At 43.9% G+C, this 18,685-nt stretch overlaps 1 protein-coding gene across 1 annotated transcript in view; it reads left to right on the top strand.

Annotated features, from left to right (window-relative positions):
* The window catches only part of iqsec3a (IQ motif and Sec7 domain ArfGEF 3a), a gene marked incomplete at both ends in the record, with an annotated part of 124,967 nt that extends 107,178 nt beyond the window's left edge, over positions 1-17,789 (top strand). Inside the window, 4 exons of the mRNA XM_079398636.1 lie at positions 1,958-2,119; positions 11,785-11,877; positions 12,718-12,764; positions 17,319-17,789. Coding sequence (XP_079254762.1) covers positions 1,958-2,119; positions 11,785-11,877; positions 12,718-12,764; positions 17,319-17,789 — 773 coding nt within the window. The remainder of the gene's footprint in view (positions 1-1,957; positions 2,120-11,784; positions 11,878-12,717; positions 12,765-17,318) is intronic.
* Positions 17,790-18,685: the final 896 nt, after the last annotated feature.

The following is an 18,685-nucleotide window of genomic DNA, read 5'->3' as shown; positions in this document are numbered from 1 at the left end:
ATTTGCTCAAATTGAAGCCTTCCTAGTTTCAAAAGGTGATTAAATATGCTTTATTTGATTATTTTGTCATTAGAATATTAGGAGAGTTTTATGCTGTTGCAGCAGTTAGAGATCCATCCGTATTAGATATATAGGTTCAGGTTGCTAAAGACCCGAATATGTAATAATGATCGACGAAACGTTTGTGCATTTAAGGGTTAAACTGTATGATTAATGATGGAACTTGCAACCATAGTTGCTTTTGGGAAGAAATATAGGTATAACCAGCAGTATAGGTTATAACCCTTTTTTGTTGTTGTTTTATAAATACAATTCCCTGAGATGGTTTATGTCATTCTGCATAGTTTTTATCATTTTGATGTATGTTCAAGTGTTCATGTTTCTAACAAGCTTGTGTTTAGTTAATTATCTGATGCTTAAAAAGCATGTTTTTCCAAAGAGATATTCTGAATTTATTATTAGTTATGCTAGTAATGTATTATATTTAGTATATAATTATATTACAGTATGCAATGTAATATGTAGTAACTGTAATATAATGTATGAATGAATGTAAAACATGAAAAATTCAGGCATTTCACTGGAGGTCTCAGAATTTTGGACCATATCATCCTGCCGTGCAAATGCAGTAGCTCGTAGTCTCCTTGGATTTGGGTTTGGCTAAAACTGTGCACAGATTGAGAGAAAATGGACTGTGATAATTTTTTTCAGATCATTCAAAATCCAATTTTTTGTATAAACGTTTTAGGCATTTTGTGCAGTACTGTATTTTACCTTTGTAGGGTAGTGTAGGTAACCCGATCACTATGGAGTGAAGAAAAACTTCATACGAGAGCCAGACAATTATATGCCTTTCAAACACCTACTTCACTGATTTCCTTCCAACAAAAAGAATACATGAAGATGACAGGCACCCTCTCATTTTCCAATTAAGGTGGCCACAAGCATTTCTCTTTTCCTCCCACTCTTTCGCTTTCACACACACATACAAACATTCATGGCAGCTGGGCTGTAATTAAGTGAGATGAGAGTGTTACGGCTCACGCTCGTATTTCTCCCCACTTGATTTTGTAATGATTGACTGAACAGACTGGACGCGATAAGAGAGACACAAACATATAAATCAACAGTAAAACAAACAAACCTGTTTCCAGCCATGGAGTTTGTAAGGTTTATAAATGTAAATACTGCAATAAATGATAAGATGGGCTATAAATGTGTTATAAAGGTGTTATTAATGTGTTATGAATGCATTATAAAGGTATATCTTATGCTGTAACAATGTAAGAAGTTTCAAAGCCAGTCAGAACTTTAACAAAACATCACCCTAGCATATTTTATCAAATGCCTGCCGTACTAAAATCACTTGGGCTATGTGGGCTACTGGTCAGTAATGGCCAAATAACAATTAGGCAGTGATTTAAGCTACTGTTTTAAGTAATACATTCTTTCTAAAATCTTTCAAATTTAAAAGATTATGGAAATAATGATAATAAGTGATAGCAATTGATTTTATAAATAAACTTTACCACCTGGAATACGCTGAGTTGTTTCCAAGGGTGGACTTGACCGACCTGCAAACTCATATTGAAATACAGAATATAAATCAAGGTCATCCAAGTCTTTTTCATTAAATATTCTGTTTTATTTGGGGGAAAATGTCACATTAAAGACTAATATAGTTTGAGTTTATATGTATAATTAAAGATGTTTATTTGGGATTATTATTATTATTCAGTATATCATAAATGTGTCATGTTAGGTTATAATTCCATGTATTATTCCATTATTCCATTTATCCGACTATGACAGCATTGAAGTTCATGAATAACTGAATCTGGTAGTGAACATATTGTAGATATGCTTTTCAGAAGAAATTGCCAAGATTGTCAGTAATAACAACAAAACCTTAATTTTTGCTAATGCAATGTTTCTATTTGGTCTGTTTTTGTTTCAGACTATCCTCATGCCATCACTATTTTGTCTCCGTGTTCGGGCTCTGATAAGAAGCAGGTGTTGAATTTCTGTGCTCAGAGCGCAGAGGAGCTGCTCAAGTTCGTAGAGGACCTAAAGGAGTCCATCTCTGAAGTGTCAGAGATGGAACAGATACGTATTGAATGTGAGTAGGTTGTGTGTCAAAATACGAAGTGCATGTGTATAAGAGAATACAGATGTATTCATATTTAAAGTGTAGCTGATCCCACATAATTTGTGCAGCAGACATGAATGATACCACACAACATGCAGTCTGTCGTTACTTTTCTAAGCAAATAGTTTTCGTCTGAGTGACAAAACCTTTTTCTTTATAACGACACTTTTTTGAAGGAACGACCTGAGCCATATCTGTAGAGAACAAAATATCATACACTTGTGGGTGGCTCTTTTGAGTTGAGCTAGTAAGCAATCAAGTGAAAAGATACTTTTCACTTGACTTTTTTTTTCTTGCTTCTTGATGTGAATCAGCAGTCATCTCTTGAATATTGGACAGTGTTTCCATGGTAACTCTGGGTAATGCTGCCCATTTGCTGGGTTAATCCAGAAGTAATCCAGTTGTTGGCAGCTGTTGTAAAACAGATGCTGAGACACCTATAGTTAATAATATTTTTTTTTTTTTTACTTTTACTTTTACTGAAGAAAATGTGAGTGGTTTTTGCCCATGCAAGGTTGCAGGGTGTTTATACAACCCGAATTCCGGAAATGTTGGGACGTTTTTTTTTTTTGTTTGTTTTTTTTATTTTATAAAATGAAAACTAAAAGACTTTCAAATCACATGAGCCAATATTTTATTCACAATAGAACATAGAGAACGTCTCGGTTACGTATGTAACCCTCGTTCCCTGAAGAAGGGAACGGAGATGTCACGTCGGTGACCGACGAATTTGGATTGGGATCTCGCTTAGAGAGACCAATCCCCTACGAGAGTATCTAAACGAGCCAATGCACATTGGCATGCGATTATTGCATCCAGCTGCCGCTAATCACAGCGTGAGTATAATTAGGCAGCGGGTGCAGCGCATATTCAGGTTTTCGCTGAGGAGCCGAGCCGGTGACCCGGCCGCTCAGCGGTGGTACAGCAGCCGTGGCGACGGGACGTGACGTCTCCGTTCCCTTCTTCAGGGAACGAGGGTTACATACGTAACCGAGACGTTCCCTATCAGTCGGTCACTCCGAGTCACGTCGGTGACCGACGAATTGGGATCCCTACCAAAAGGCCACGGGTACTGCCCCTTCCAGTGTCCTGTGGAAGCCTCCTGAGCCCCTATTTTTTGGCGCAGGTCAGGGCTACTGCAGAAGACCAGCTACTGCTGCCATGGCACTACCCACTCAGTAAGACTGGATAACACTGGGAAAACGTACCCATTCCAGTTGGAACCGGACGCTACGGAAGCTCGCCCTTCCCGTAGGAGGTTCGGAGCAATTACGCATATGATCAACCTTAGGCGCATATGGAGAATTAGAGGAATTTGTACCTCATGGAGATTGGCAGAAGACCTGCCGGGGAAACACGGGCTCTCAGGCTATACCATGGACTATACACATATGGGGTCCAAAAAGGCCTTTCATATGGAACCCAGCCCTCTACCGGTTCTCATGGATTCAGCGAGTGAGGGCCTGGCGTCAGATGCTCCGCCACATCTGACTGCCGAGGGGACGGAGGAACTCGACAGGGTCTACAGTACGGACTCTCTGGAGCAGTTTTAGCAAGCCGACCCGAAAACGGGACCTCTCAGTGCTTCCCTAGCGAACGTGTTAGGGGTCGCCCAGCCCGCAGCTCTACAAATATCTGCCAGCGAGGCGCCACGAGCCAACGCCCAGGAGGATGCAACAGCTCTAGTAGAGTGAGCTCTCAACCTGAACGGGCAGGGCACACCCTGTACCTGATAAGCCAGGGTGATGGCGTCCACTATCCAGTGGGCCATCCTCTGCTTGGAGACGGCCTTCCCCTTCTGCCGGCCTCCGTGACAGACAAGAGCTGGTCTGAGGTCCTGAAGCTTTGTGTCCTGTCAACGTAGCATCTCCGCGCTCGGATGGGACAAAGCAAAGCAAGGGCTGGGTCTGCCTCCTCCGAGGGCAGCGCTTGCAGGCTCACCACCTGGTCCCTGAAGGGAGTAGTGGGAACCTTGGGCACGTAGCCAGGCCGGGGCCTCAGGATTACCTGGGAGTCAGCCGGCCCAAACTCTAGGCACGAATCGTCGACCGAAAATGCGTGCAGGTCCCCTACCCTCTTGATGGAGGCCAATGCAAGCAGGAGCAGAGTCTTCATTGAAATAAACTGCAGCTCAACTGACTGCAAAGGCTCAAATGGGGCCTGCTGTAGTGCTTTCAGCACTAGAGACAGGTCCCAAGAGGGTATAGAGGGGGGCCGTGGAGGATTTAACCTTCTTGCCCCCCTAAGGAACCTGATGACCAAGTCATGCTTACCCACCGACTTCCCTTCCACGGGGTCATGGTTGGCAGCAATCGCAGCCACATAGACTTTAAGGGTGGAGGGAGACAGCCTTAGCTCCAACCCCTGCTGCAAAAAGGAAAGCACGACTCTGATCGGGCACTTTCGGGGGTCTTCTCGGTGAGAAGAACACCACTCGACGAACAGGTTCCATTTCAAGGCGTAGGCCTGTCTCGTGGACGGCGCTCTAGCCGAAGTGATGGTGTCAACTACCCCTTGGGGTAGGTCACCTAGAACCTCCGCGTCCCGTCCAGGGACCAGACATGAAGTTTCCAGCTTCTTAGATCTGGACGCGGGTGCAAAAAGGTGCCCCGTCTCTGAGTCAGTAGATCCTTCCTCAGAGGAATCTGTCAGGGAGGGGCTGTCACGAGGAGCATCAGTTCTGAGAACCAAGTCCGAGTGGGCCAGTACGGCGCCACGAGCAGGACCTGCTGCTCGTCCCCCCTGATCTTGCATAGTATCTGTTTTTGCGAGAAGGCTCACTGGGGGAGACGCATACTTGCAAAGGCCCCGCGGCCAGCTGAGCTGGACCGTCTGGGGATGGAGTCTCCATTCTCCGGGGAGCGCAGCTCGTGACAGCTCGTCGGCTGCCCGGTTGAGCAAGCCCGGAATATGAATGGCACGAAGCGACCTCTGATGCTTCTGACTCAAGAGGAGGAGGTGGCGGGCGAGTTGCGACATGCGACGGGAGCGCAGACCACCTTGTCGGTTGATGTACGCAACGGTCGCAGTGTTGTCCGTGCGGACCAGTACGTGTTTGCCTCGTAAACGCCTTCTGAGACGGACCAAGGCCAGACGTACCGCTAGCAACTCTAGGCAATTGATGTGCCAGTGCAGTTGGGGGCCCGTCCAAACCCCCAACACCGCAAGCCCGTCGAACGTGGCACCTCAGCCGGTGGTGGAGGCATCCGTGAAAATCACAGCATGCCTGGAGACCTGTTCCAGGGGCACTCCTGCCCACAGAAACGAAAGGTCTGACCACGGGGTGAGGGTTCGGCGGCAGGCCGGTGTGACTTGGACCCGGTGAGTGCCGCGCTGCCACGCCCACCTCGGGACTCGGCCATGGAGCCAATGTTGAAGCGGCCTCATATGAAGCAGCCCCAGCGGCGTGACTGCCACTGCAGCTGTCATATGCCCCAGGAGCCTCTGAAATTGTTTCAGTGGGGCCGCTGTCCTGCTCTTGAACGCATTCAAGCAGTTCAACACCGACTGAGCACGTTCCTACGTGAGGCGTGCTGTCTGACTGACCGAATCCAACTCCATACCGAGAAAAGAGATCCTCTGCGTCGGGGAGAGTTTGCTCTTTTCCCAGTTGACCTGAAGGCCCAACTGGCTGAGGTGTGACACCAAATCCCTGTGTTCGCACAACTGGTCCTGAGACTGAGCCAGTATGGGCCAGTCGTTGAGGTAGTTGAAAACGCGAACGCCCTGTTCTCTCATGGGAACAAGGGCTGCCTCCGCAACTTTCATGAAGACACGGGGTAACAGGGACAGCCCGAAGGGCAGGACCTTGTACTGATATGCCCGTCCTTCAACGCAAACTGCAGGAATGGCCTGTGGTGCGGAAGGAATTGACACATGGACGTACACGTCCTTCAGGTCGACCGCTGCAAACCAATCTCGGGGACGGATGCAGCCAAAGATGCGTTTCTGCGTGAGCGTCTTGAACGAAAGCCTGTGAAGGGCCCAGTTCCAGACACGCAGATCCAAGATTGGTCGTAACCCACCGCTTTCTTGGGCACAATGAAGTAAGGGTTGCAAGCCCTGTCTTCATATCGGCTGGAGGGACCGGCTCCATCGCGTCCTCCGCCAGTAGGACAGCGATCTCTCCACACAAAACATGAGCATCAGCTGCCTTCACTGCTGTGAGGTGGATGCCCCTGAACTTGGGAGGAAACTGAACCGCATAGCCGAGTCAGATGGTCCACTGGAGCCAGCAAGACGGGCTGGGTAGACAGGCACCCAGACACCGTACAAGCGGAGCAGCGGGACCACCGACGTACCCGCGGTGGGGCAGCAAGGTGGAACACAGGAACACGGCCCGTGGCGGACCAAGGGGTCTGAGTGTGCGGTGCGCGCTTACCTGGTTCCGAGGTTTGGCAGAGGGTGCGTGAGTAGGGCCTTTGATGACGCTCTCGAACCGCCCACTGCTGCCAGCTGGCGAAGAGGAGGATGAGCGCGGTCCGGAGTTGGTCCGTCCGCGACTCTCCATGCCCTCTTGGGACCCAGGGCAGAGACAACCGCTTCTTGTCGAGATTTTTGAAATAGGAGAATCTCCACCTGGCCCTCCACCGGGGGAGGGGGAGGCGCATCCGCCACCTCCCAAGCAGTCCTCTCTCTCTCTCTGGGTCGCCCGTCCTGTGCCTCTTGCTCTTCCGCTCACCGCCAGGTTTGACGGGGGCCAGGACGGGCGGGGCGGCCTGCCTACGCCCAGCTCAACGGCACCGCTTCTGGAAGCTGCTGCGGATGCGGTGCGGGAGCAGGGACGGACGCAGGGGCCGCCCTCGGCGACAAGCAGGCTGGGGCGCTGCAGCCGGCGGACGGGTGGAGGCAGCAGCTGCCCGCCGGGGCAGGAGGTGTTGGATCGCCTCAACCTGCTCGTGAGCAGCCGAGAACTGCTGGGCCATGTTCTCGACTGCGTCGCCGCAGAGTCTGGGACACAGGGCCCTTGAGGAACCGATACTTTGTCGGTGTCCCCATGTCGACCAGACACAGCCAGGGGTGAAAGTCCTGGACCACAAGTGTGGACATCGCACGACCCAGAGACCGCGTCACCTTCGTCGCTCGTAGCGCGAGGCCCGAGGTACAAGCTCTCAGAGCTTCCGGATCGTAACCACCCCCGTGCATGTCCTCAGTGCTTTTAGCCTGAGGACCCTGCAGTAACGCCGTAGCGAAAGGTGGAGGCAGCTTCCCCACAGGCCATATAAGCCCCGCCGGACAGACCAGACGAGTACCTACAGGCCCGGAAGGGGAGGCACGGTTCGCCCCGCCGAGTGGAGACGGTATTAGGACACAACTGCATCGCAACCCACCGCTCCACCGGGGGGACCCCCGTATACCCCCTAGCTGCGCCACCACCGAGGGTGGTGAGGGGGAGGAGCTAGCAGGGCGGTTTCTGGCAGTAAAAGGTGCCGTCCACGACCTGGTAAGCTCCCCATGCACCTCCGGGAGAGAGGCACTGGGGCAGGGCGCTGAGAACCAGCGCAAACTACCCCGAGAAACCAGTCGTCCAACCTCGAGGGCTCGGGACACGGTGGGATCTCCACTCGAGCCCTACCCTCTCAGTGGCCCGGGAAAGCATAGCCGTGATTTCTAGATCCGACTCAGGCACTGCTACTGCCGGAGCAGCAGCAGCCGAATCTTCTTGCCCAGAAATCTCCAGCTCACCCTCCGATGCAGCAGTCGACGTCTGGTCATCGGGAGGAGCGCCAGGGTAACTGCTGGTGCTCCCCTTGTAGAGGGCCCAGCACGCTCCACTGACAGCTCAACTGGTTTTGGAGCGCAAGAGGGGCGATGGTCCCTCAAGGGTTGGTTCCCTGGAGGGTTTGCCACCATGCCACCGCCTGAAATGGTCCCCGTCTGTCTGCAGCCAGAACGAGAGCCAAATCAAGGCAGGGGTAACAGAGCTCCGTCCCTTTGTCGAGGTATCGGAGCCTGGCCCGCAACTCCAAGATGATCATCTTCCCACCATGAGAAGATGCCTCATCCACGAACGCCACCTCAGCATGCTTACTGCCCAGGCATGTGAGGCAGTGATCATGACCATCACCCGGCACCAGGTAACGACCGCATCCAGAAACGCACGGGTGACACGTTGTCTGAAGCAAGACCCAACTCGTCTTTACAAAGACGCAACGTCGAGTTTGCCAGATGCAACGTCGTCTTTAAAAAGACGCACCCGTGAATGCTCTTTTAGAGAAATCACTCTTTCAGTGTGCTGAAGCGCACAGGGGAGATGGCCACTTGCAACACAATCAGGGGGTAGTGCAGCCTGATGTGTGCAATCCACTCGACACAGGAAGAACCACCGCCGCTGAAGCGCCGTACCGCCAGCACGAGAGTCTCCCAAAGAGCGTGCTTAACTCGTTGAATTCACTCGTCAGCAGAGGTCAGGAGCAGAACAATGTAACCGCTCGGCTCCGAAGCGAAAAGCTGAATATGCGCTGCACCCGCTGCTTAATTATACTCACGCTGTGATTAGCGGCAGCTGGATGCAATAATCGCATGCCAATGTGCATTGGCTCGTTTAGATACTCTCGTAGGGGATTGGTCTCTCTAAGCGAGATCCCAATCCCAATTCGTCGGTCACCGACGTGACTCGGAGTGACCGACTGATAGGGAACATAACAAATGTTTAAATGGATAAATTTGACACTTTTATCCATTAAATGACCTCCTTAAATGAAAAAAAGTTGGCACAGGGGCAACAAAGGGTTGAAAAAGCAAGAATTTTTTTAAAGATTCAGCTGGGAGAACATCTAGCAACTAATTAAGTTAATTGATATCAGGTCTGTAACATGATTAGCAATAAAAGGAATGTCTTAGAGAGGCAGAGTCTCTCAGAAGTAAAGATTGGCAGAGGCTCTCCAATCTGTGAAAGAGTGTGTAAAAAGATTGTGGAATATTTTAAAAACAACATTCCTCAACGTCAAATTGCAAAGACTTTGCAAATCTCATCATCTACAATGGATAACTTCATCAAAAGATTCAGAGAAACTGGAGAAAACCTTTGTTGGATGCCCGTGACTGGAGCAATGGACTGTTGTTTAAAAAAAATAAAAATCACAACATTTATTTTATTTAATATTTTATTTTATTTTATAAGTGAGCATAAGAGATCAAAAGCAAAAAGTAATAATTTTTCAATTTTAGTGTATTTAAATAATTATTTAATTTCATAAATATTTATGCATCATATTTCAGTGTAAATCCAAATATTACATTTAAAACATCAACCAAAAGAAGATAAAATGGAACGCATCGCTTTTCACCCTTTTTTCTGTTTATAAATGTGAAGGTTGCTTATTGGACTAGTTAATTTCTGTGTAATATCATTCTCATTTTGCGGTCTTAGCTGCTCTGCTGTTTATTTGCACTGCATTTTTTTTAAATATGGTGTGTATATGTTTACTTTCCCTGTGCGTTTGTCCTTTAGGACTCTCACTGGGCTGTTTTGATGTTGTATAACAGATGAAATGTTTCGTTTGCACAGTGCAGTCAGGCTTTCAGATATCCTCTGAAAGGACTGAGAAGGAAAGATATGGAAGCAGGAATGGACAAATGTCTTTTGGTTTCCATGAGGGAGAAAGACAAAAAGAGAGACAGAAAGAGAAAGGGCTGAGTGCCAGTGGACATCAAAGCATGTATTCTGCTGAGGCCGGTTGGTTTTCATTGCATTGTGAGCTAGAGAGAGCAAGGGTCCATGAGAAGTCCTGTGCTGTATGCGTATTTGTGTCAGCAGTTTCACCGGGAAAAGAGAGATAAGCACCTTCACTCTCTTTCAGGAATACAGCTGCATGTTGGTGAACTGAGAGCTATCATCTACACAGCTACACATCTTTTCTTTTCCACATAAAGGAACTTCTCTTTACAATTCAAGTATGAATAAATGCCTTTGTGCATTGATACTTTTACTTGCATTTAATGTCTTTGTCTTTATTTTAGAACTGCAAATAAAGGCACTCCTCAATTAATGTGTGTTGAACTGAGGCAGGTAATCTGATGTCCTGTTATCCAAAGAGGCTCTGGAGGTCTTTCTGTGGATTAATACTCTCAAATTTACTCTCTCTAAATGATAGAAATGTAGAAAAATAATCTGATGTTTCCAGGAGAATATTTCAAGAATAAAAATATAATATAACAGTATAATGACAGTACTGTAATTGTTTATCCATATTTGACATATTTGGCTAGTAGTTGTTAATTTCAAACAGTAGTTCACTAATCGCACATTTATTAATAAACTATTTAAATCATTATAATGAGCCTTTAATTGCCTACATAGCCTATTAAGTGCTCGAGCACACAAAGCGCATACAGCTTGCCACAGCACACCGGCAGAAGTAATGATTATGAATGTATCAGGGGAAATACAGTAAGGAGACTGCATTAACATTTTAATAATTTGATAAACTAGTGCTTTCTTTGTTTTCGGCCAAAGATATGAAGTCAGCGACACCAACTCGTCATCTCCGCTGTAGTGGATGCACCTGTATGTTTCATACGGATTACATAATCTGAGAAGTTGTTTTTCATTTGAATTAGTTCTTTGAAATGTCACTCTATAGACATATTTTTAATGACTGTAAGGCAAAGATATACACAGAGTTTTGCGCTCACGTTTACGGAGACCGAGACAGCAGAAAGTGCATCCTGTTTGCTTTCATTATTTTGCAGAAGCTTGTTTTGTTGTTATTGTGAGTGCACACAAATAAACATAGAGTCTTTACAGATTTGAAAATGTATTACTCTTATCTGTATGACCAAAAATGAGGGAGTATTTTATGAGCAAGTGACATGCAGTGAGCGTGCTGCTGTTTAGCTTCCACACTCCGCTCAGACACTTCAATAGCGCACATTTCTCTAGCTTAACATTAGATTGAGCGGCTAGGTAAAGTTGCTAATACTTACATATACTTACATAATAAGCCATAATTGAGGTAAATGAATGATAGGCGAGCATTTAGATGTCATGTACTGTATTACCAGCTGTTAACGATTTGTTAGTCACGGACTGCGTAACTTCGCCTGTGGATTTTTTAAATTTTTTTTCTACAACTAAGCGACTAATAAAATGTTGGGCAACCAAGCCTCTTCTGGGCGACTAACGATTAGTTGACTATTGGGGGGCAGCCCTATTTTATTCCCATTTGTATGCACACCTTTTCATTTCTCTGGAATATAATATGACACATTTCCCCCTCCATTTATCCTCAAATTTACTGCTGTAATAAATATATTTAATTAGGTAGCATGCTGTGTTTTAGTATCCTGGTGATTGGTTGTCAGATATTCTTTGTGCACTCACAGGTTTTTATCAAAAGGCTTAGTCCTTTCTTATGGCTTCATTAAATCAGAGGGCATATTTCCCCTAAAAGAGTCATAATGCAGAGCCAGAGCTTTCTTACAATTCTTTTGGAAGAGGGAAAAGCTCTTTTTGTAGCCTGACAGGCAATTATCATCAAGCCCTTAGTGTAAGTATGGTTATTTGGAGCTCTGCTGTTTAGAGATGGACGACTCAAGGTTTAGAGGATGTGAGCATGCTATTGTGTGTGTGTGTGTGTGTGTGTGTGGCATAGACTTAAACCTCTCCTGGTCTCTTTTCACTGTCTTTTTAGGGGAGTTGGAGAAACAACAGGGAGCCAAAACTCACTCCATCAAGAACAACGGGACTCAGCTTGAGTTGAGGGGAAGACAAGGTTCTCCTTCAGGTACAATACAGTCAGAAACACATTTATCTGCTGTATTTCACATAATTTGCATTCAGTATCTGTTTAGGTATTATCAAGCAGGTTTTACCCCCAACTATATAGTAAATATCTTTCTTTCTTTCTTTCTTTCTTTCTTTCTTTCTTTCTTTCTTTCTTTCTTTCTTTCTTTCTTCTCAGTCATGTTTTGGTGAATTTCACACAGAAAATGTTCATATATATCATTATATATCCAAAGTTATAGCATGAAACTCTAGATGGTGCAATCCGATAGGCCAAACTCAATCTGACACAGTGACATCATCACATGGCGCAGCTGATTGGTTCTTTTCGTATCAGCAGCCAATGAGTTCGCTGCTAAAAATTCAAATAGCAATTTGCTAATGCTAATACTTGCTTTAGCAATTGCAACGTGCTTCAGAAACCCTCCACCTTCCCCAGCTCCACCTGTATAGAACAGCTACGGGGTAATTTCATGTATGTTAAATATGGGAGTTATATCATATATTATATGTGCAGCAGTATTTCTTACATCCTCACAGCAGAATGTTGTGGATGTATTAGCAGCAAGTCTCCGTGCTTGCTCTGCTGCAACACCAGCATAGCAGATCTATTCCGCCAAGACAAAACACATTAACATTTTCATGTACATTACCATGCCAATCCCTCAGAGAGTTGTCATGACAGAAGTTTGTTTGTTTGTTTTTTTCCCACAAAATGTGAACTTTGTGTGTATGTGATTTTATAAACTTCGTTTCAAGCATATTTACTCAAATTATCATCCATGGTATATTCACCCATTCTTTAATCTTTAGTCTGATTTTTACTCTTTTCTTTGCTTAGGAAAACAGGAAATGAACACATCAGAGAGTGGACACAATGCAGTAGAGGTAAGAGCTAAGTGTTCTCGCAGGTAAGTCCCTACAGACCCCTAGCATCCGTCAGTAGCTTACATCTTATATGACACATAAAGCTAGTGAACAGGAATTAACAAGCTACAACAGCCATATGTTCCTGCTGGAGTGAAAATGCAGTGTCCTCAACCAGATGACCTTCCACTTCCCCTAAAGTCAATCTAAACGTTATCGCCGCCAAACCCAAAGTCGACAGCAGCCTCTGGAGGTAAAACTAATCTGTGCACTGTTGCCCCCTCCTGTTAAATTAACTTTTAAGCAGTGTGGTGGAGAATTTTAAGTAAATTATCGAAACAAACATTTTATACATGTTTTTTACCTCATTGATCAGAAACACAAAGGTTCAGCAATTAGAAGAGAGCATTCTGTGTAAGCTTTCCTTATTTGTGGAGCATTTCAATAAAGACAAAATTTAAACAGTGTGCAAACAGCTCACTAATCTCTCAAAGATGACATTTTGTTTGAGTTAATGCATGCATAAATTAGTTGTTACTGTTTAAAAGTGAAACTAATAAAAACACAACAGCATAGAGGCATTGTGTCGGTGGACTTTATTTAAACAGATGCACTTGCTTCTGTGTGAGACATGGCAGCTTTCATTTCATATTCCCACAAGTCTTAGAACTTAAATAGAGCTCATAGAGTGCAAAATAGAAGATGTGGGAGCACACTGACTGGTGACCTTTTTTTAGGAATCAGTAAGATAAAAAAAAAGGCAAATCAAAAAGATTAAAATAGCAGCAAGTAAATAAAAGGATGTTGTCTGACAGATTTTTGTCTTAAGCCTTCTACACATTGCATGATTTTAGCAATCCTAAAAGGTCATTGCAAATCACACTGTGCACTGTAGTTACTATTAAAGAATAGAACGTCATTACCATGTGCTAGTGGTAAATAAAAGAGCTTGACGAAGCAAAGTTTGGCAATTGTACTTTTAATGTTTGCTGAAAAAAAGATGAAGCTGTGAAAGAGGAAGTTAAAAGAGTTTTGATCCAAGATCACAGAAATCCTAAAATACTAAAATACTAAATATACTAAATACAGAAATACTAAATTTACTAAAATTAAAATGAAAGGCTAAATATACATTTAAAAAGTAATAATAATAATAATAATGATGATGATGATGATGATGAAAAGCACATTACTTAACTTATATTATTATACATATTATTACATTGCTTATATAATTATATAACTTAAACTAAAACTAAAATCAAACCAAAAATAGAAAAATAAAACCTGATTCATAATTTGAATACATACTATAGTAACTAAAATATAAAATATCTATCTATGTAGACAAAAAAAGAAAAATAAAGATGCTAAAGGATTTAATTTATTTAGGAAAATGTGCACTACATACATCAACAACAATTAGTATTAGTAGTATTACAATTTAGAGTAGAAGGCATTAATATGAACTTTGTAAGTACTAACATGCATGCTAACTGGCAATTAGTTAATAGTGAGAATTGGTTCTTTAAATAAAGTGTTACAAAAAATATATATATATATTTGTTCTAAATCCTCCAGCCCTGTCTGCATGTTTTGCTTAGCAGGCAAATTTAAGTTCTGATAGCATTAGATGTAGCATATTAGTGGGCTGCTCTTAGCCTGAACATGATCAGAGTGGCAGCGACTTCCTGTCTGGCACTGAAAACCCTCACCTTAATCATGCCACATGTAAATGTCAGCACCCCGCGAACCCCTGAAGGGCACGGGCTGTCCGAACACATCGCAGGCAGCAGAGGGGTCAGAGGAAACGCCAGCCATATCCTGAAGGAGTAAGAGGGAAAGAGAGAGAGAATCAAGCTGTCCAACTACTATAGACTAGTTGAGCCACCTGCCAGTTTTAACACGGCAGTATTGCCGTAATACGTTTTAAAACATGCTTAGCTCTTATAGATGGCAGTGATTGGCACATGTTAGCTGGAGAAGGGATGTAAGGCTGAGATGGACATGACCTGAAAGGTGTGCTAAGATGGACAGCTGAAGTGTGTCAAAGGGTTACTGAGCTTCAGCATACTCACTTTTATATAGAATGCATTAATATTTCATAATTTAACAGCAGTTTGCAGTATGATATTTTAGTGTTGTTAGTCATGAGCCAGCTATGAGGTAAATCACAACATTACAAACTTCTATTTGAAGCAAAAAAAAAAAAAAAAGGATTTGAAAAGTGGACAAAAGGATAAAGGTACAAGACTGTGTTACATACTAGTTTTAGGGCATGATTTATTTAACAGGGCAAATTAGCATGAGTGAGCAATCCCATAAAGAAGCCTGCGGGAGTGGAAAGTTCTGCGGTTGATCTACTGACAATGTGCAAATTAAAGAATACAGACGCAGCCAGATCATTTCCATAATGACCAACACAATCTACCATAATTAGCATAGGGTCGCAACCAAACAGAGATAATAATCAAGTGCGGGTAATTTACTCACAACACGGGTGCAAAATGGCTTAAGACTTGCATTAAACAATGGTGCAAATACCAGTAAACTGACAGTCATAAATCTTAGTAAATCACCTTGCATGATTTATTTAAACCATACATTTTGCATCTGAAAGAGAAGCTCCTACAAATGCATATTCAGTAAGGTCAGCTGCAAAAATAACTGTCTACATGCCATAGGATTAACAACCTCAAAAAAGTACGTAACATAAGTTATTGTTTAAAAAAAATCTATTTCCCTATGGAGAATATAAATTATGTTTTTAGTTCCAGAACCAGTCCGATCTCACGACAATTCGTACATATTTTACGAGGTGGCTAATTCGTACAAATTCATACTACCTCACTCATACAAATTCATGCAATTTTTTATAAACTGTACGTATTTTACAAGTTGCACAATTCGTATGAATTTGTACGAATGACCTACACCTAACCCCGCCCCTAAACCTACGCGTCATTGGGGTGTAGACAAATCATACAAAAACGTACAAGTGAGGTCATACGAAATAGCCACCTCGTAAAATCTGTATGAACTGGTCATGAGATAGCATTGCCAGAACTAGACCATTGCACTTTATGTTTTTCAACCCAACTGAAATCGCTCCACACACTCCGTTCTCAGACAAAGTGGTGCACCTTCAGTCAATTTGTGCCCTATCTCCAACAGTCAAGAAGATTGATTCAGAGGAAAGTGCCCTCACTTTAGCCATCAAGCCAACCCTCAAGTGCCAGCATCTATCCTGAGACAGAGCTAGATTAACTCACTTTGAACATACTCATCACTCCTCATCACTCCTCAAAGACATCAATCCCAGAGGCAGAGGAAGTATCCCACAGACAATTGTGGATACGTGCCATTATTAGAGCCCAGGAGACGATTAGGAAGAGAGAGGGAGTTGTTTGCAAGTCCAGGCAAACTCTTGTTTAAAGGGTCAGTTCACCCAAAAATTAAAAGGATGTCATTAATTACTCACTCTCATGTCATCCCAAACCTGTACGACCTCTGTTCGTCTTTGGAACACAAATTAAGCTATTTTTGATTAAATCCTTTCTAAACCTGCATAGACAGAAATGCAACTGAAATGTTCCCATACCCAGAAACGTAGTAAGGACATTGGTAAAAAGTTCATGTGACACCAGTGGCTCAACTTCAGTTTTGCGAAGCTACAGTAATACTTTTTGTGTGCAAAGAAAACAAAAATTACATAATTAATAAAAATTGCATGCACTTTCTCCTGAACATAAACAACTCTGATTACGCATGGATTATGCATCGTGATACTCTCCAAAATGGCAGAAGACAGTAACTCAAGGAGAAGAATTGTTGGATAAATTATATTATTTTCTTTTCTTTGCACACAAAAAGTATTCCTGTAGCTTCCCAAAATTGAAGTTGAGCCACTGATGTCACATGGACTGTTTTCTCGATGTCCTTACTAAGTTTCTTTGTCTGGGAACATTTCAGTTGCGTTGCTGTCTATGGAGGGTCAGAGAGCTCTCAGATTTCATCAAAAATATTTTAATTTGTGTTCCGAAGATGAACAAAGGTCTTACGGATTTTGAACGACATGAGGGTGAATAATTAATGACAGAATTTTCCTTTTTGGGTGGACTAACCCTTTAAGTCCCGAACCTTATGAGAAATATTGATGGCATGCATTCGGATGTGTGTCGTCTGTAGTTGTCCAATTACCCCCTTCCCATTGTTTAACCTGTCCCACCCTTTCTTGTCCCCCTTCTTCCCTGAAGTGTTCTTCATTCTCTATTCTCATAATGCTCTAGTGGTTTCCAAGGGAGACACAGGGGCCCTCAGTGTCCTCTTAATAACCACCACACACCTTATAGACACAAACACACAGTCCCCAAAACCCTCCACATCTGCATCCCTGATTCCAGCTTCCCACCCTCTGTCCGAGTCGCAAGACACCGAGCAAACCCCTTGTGCCACGTCCACACGCAACACTTTGCGCATGTCTATTGTGATGTGTGTTCACCGGAGGGCTGATGGCTGTAGAAGGAGAACAGTCTTATAACATATGATGCTATCTCTGACTGTTTTCTAAACTAGGTGTCAATTCACAACAGGCTTCAGACGTACCAGCTCAACGCGGCACCGCCGAGCCCTGAGAGCACTGCCCTTCTCAACCACCAGAGGGAGCTCTTCCAGCAGCCTCCATTGCAACGTGCCAGCCCCACACCCTCACACTCCTACCAGCCCGTGGCCCTGGCCGAGATACGACCCGACACGCTCATCCAGTGCCAGCAAATCGTCAAGGTCATCGTCTTGGACAAAGGCGGTCACGGACGCATGGAGGCGTTCCTCAGCCAGAGCCCCACTCATCACCAGCTCATCCAGTCTGTCGTCTCCACACCAGTGCGCTCACCTGATGGTGGAGGCAACCAGGGGGAAAACAACGACGGTTCACAACCGCCCTTGCCTCCACCTCCACCACCGTATAACCACCCTCACCAGTATATACCCCCAGATCCCCGCCTTGCACTGCAGAGGACCCCAAGTGGCTCTCGTAGCCTGATGTAGAGTTCAAACCGATAACTATATAACACTCCAGGCACACTTTTGACAGTATTTATCTACATATGTATATATATATGAAAGAGATATAATGAAAAAATGCCATCTATATGCATATATTTAAGGTAAGAGACATTTATTGACTTTGCAGAAACAACCAATAAGAAAATACGATTTACCTAATTGCTGTGTATTTTGAAACGTTATGTAGTTTTAACAAATTTCTATAAAAGTTTTCGTCTTTCTGGACACTCTCTGAGGTTATATCGTTGAGTACTTGTTCTTGACAGGATTTCTCTGGTGCATTTTGTTATAGACAAAATGATTTCATGAAAAAATGTGGCACCCGACAACATTCGTTTCAATTCCACCGACACTTGCTTTTGTGTGGGAGCTGGTTTTGCGTGTAAAATCACCCTTTTTGGCTTTTATTATCCTACTGATGAGTCTATTTAGTGTGTGTGTATGCTTTTGACTGGAACATGATATACATGCCAAAATGAGGACTCCCTCCACCGTGGACTTTTTGCACTGTTGAACGCTTAGGGCTAGAGCAAACATTTGTGCTTATATCAACAATCATTTAGATTCCCTCTAGGTACACAGACATTTAAAAAAAAAAACTTTTAAACGGTACCATTAGCCACAAATTGTTTCTTCCCCCACTTCTTATGTGGCCGATGTTGTATTCCTGTGAAATGTGAATTACTTCCTAATTATCACGTCTTTGAAAATGTCTTTTATGTCACTCCTTTTAATGGATATATGTGCTTCAATTGAGAATGTAGAAAGTATTAAGGCTCTTTCACATGACTCACGTCAACATTCCCCAATGTCTTGGTGCACAGGTCAAATATTACAACATGACTCTAAAAATTAAGATGATTTCAACTTTGACCTCA

The sequence above is a fragment of the Barbus barbus genome (assembly GCF_936440315.1).
Source record: "Barbus barbus genome assembly, chromosome: 39".
NCBI lineage: Eukaryota > Metazoa > Chordata > Actinopteri > Cypriniformes > Cyprinidae > Barbus > Barbus barbus.
Note: the sequence above shows the minus strand (reverse complement) of the source record. Positions and strands in the feature narration are given on the sequence as shown.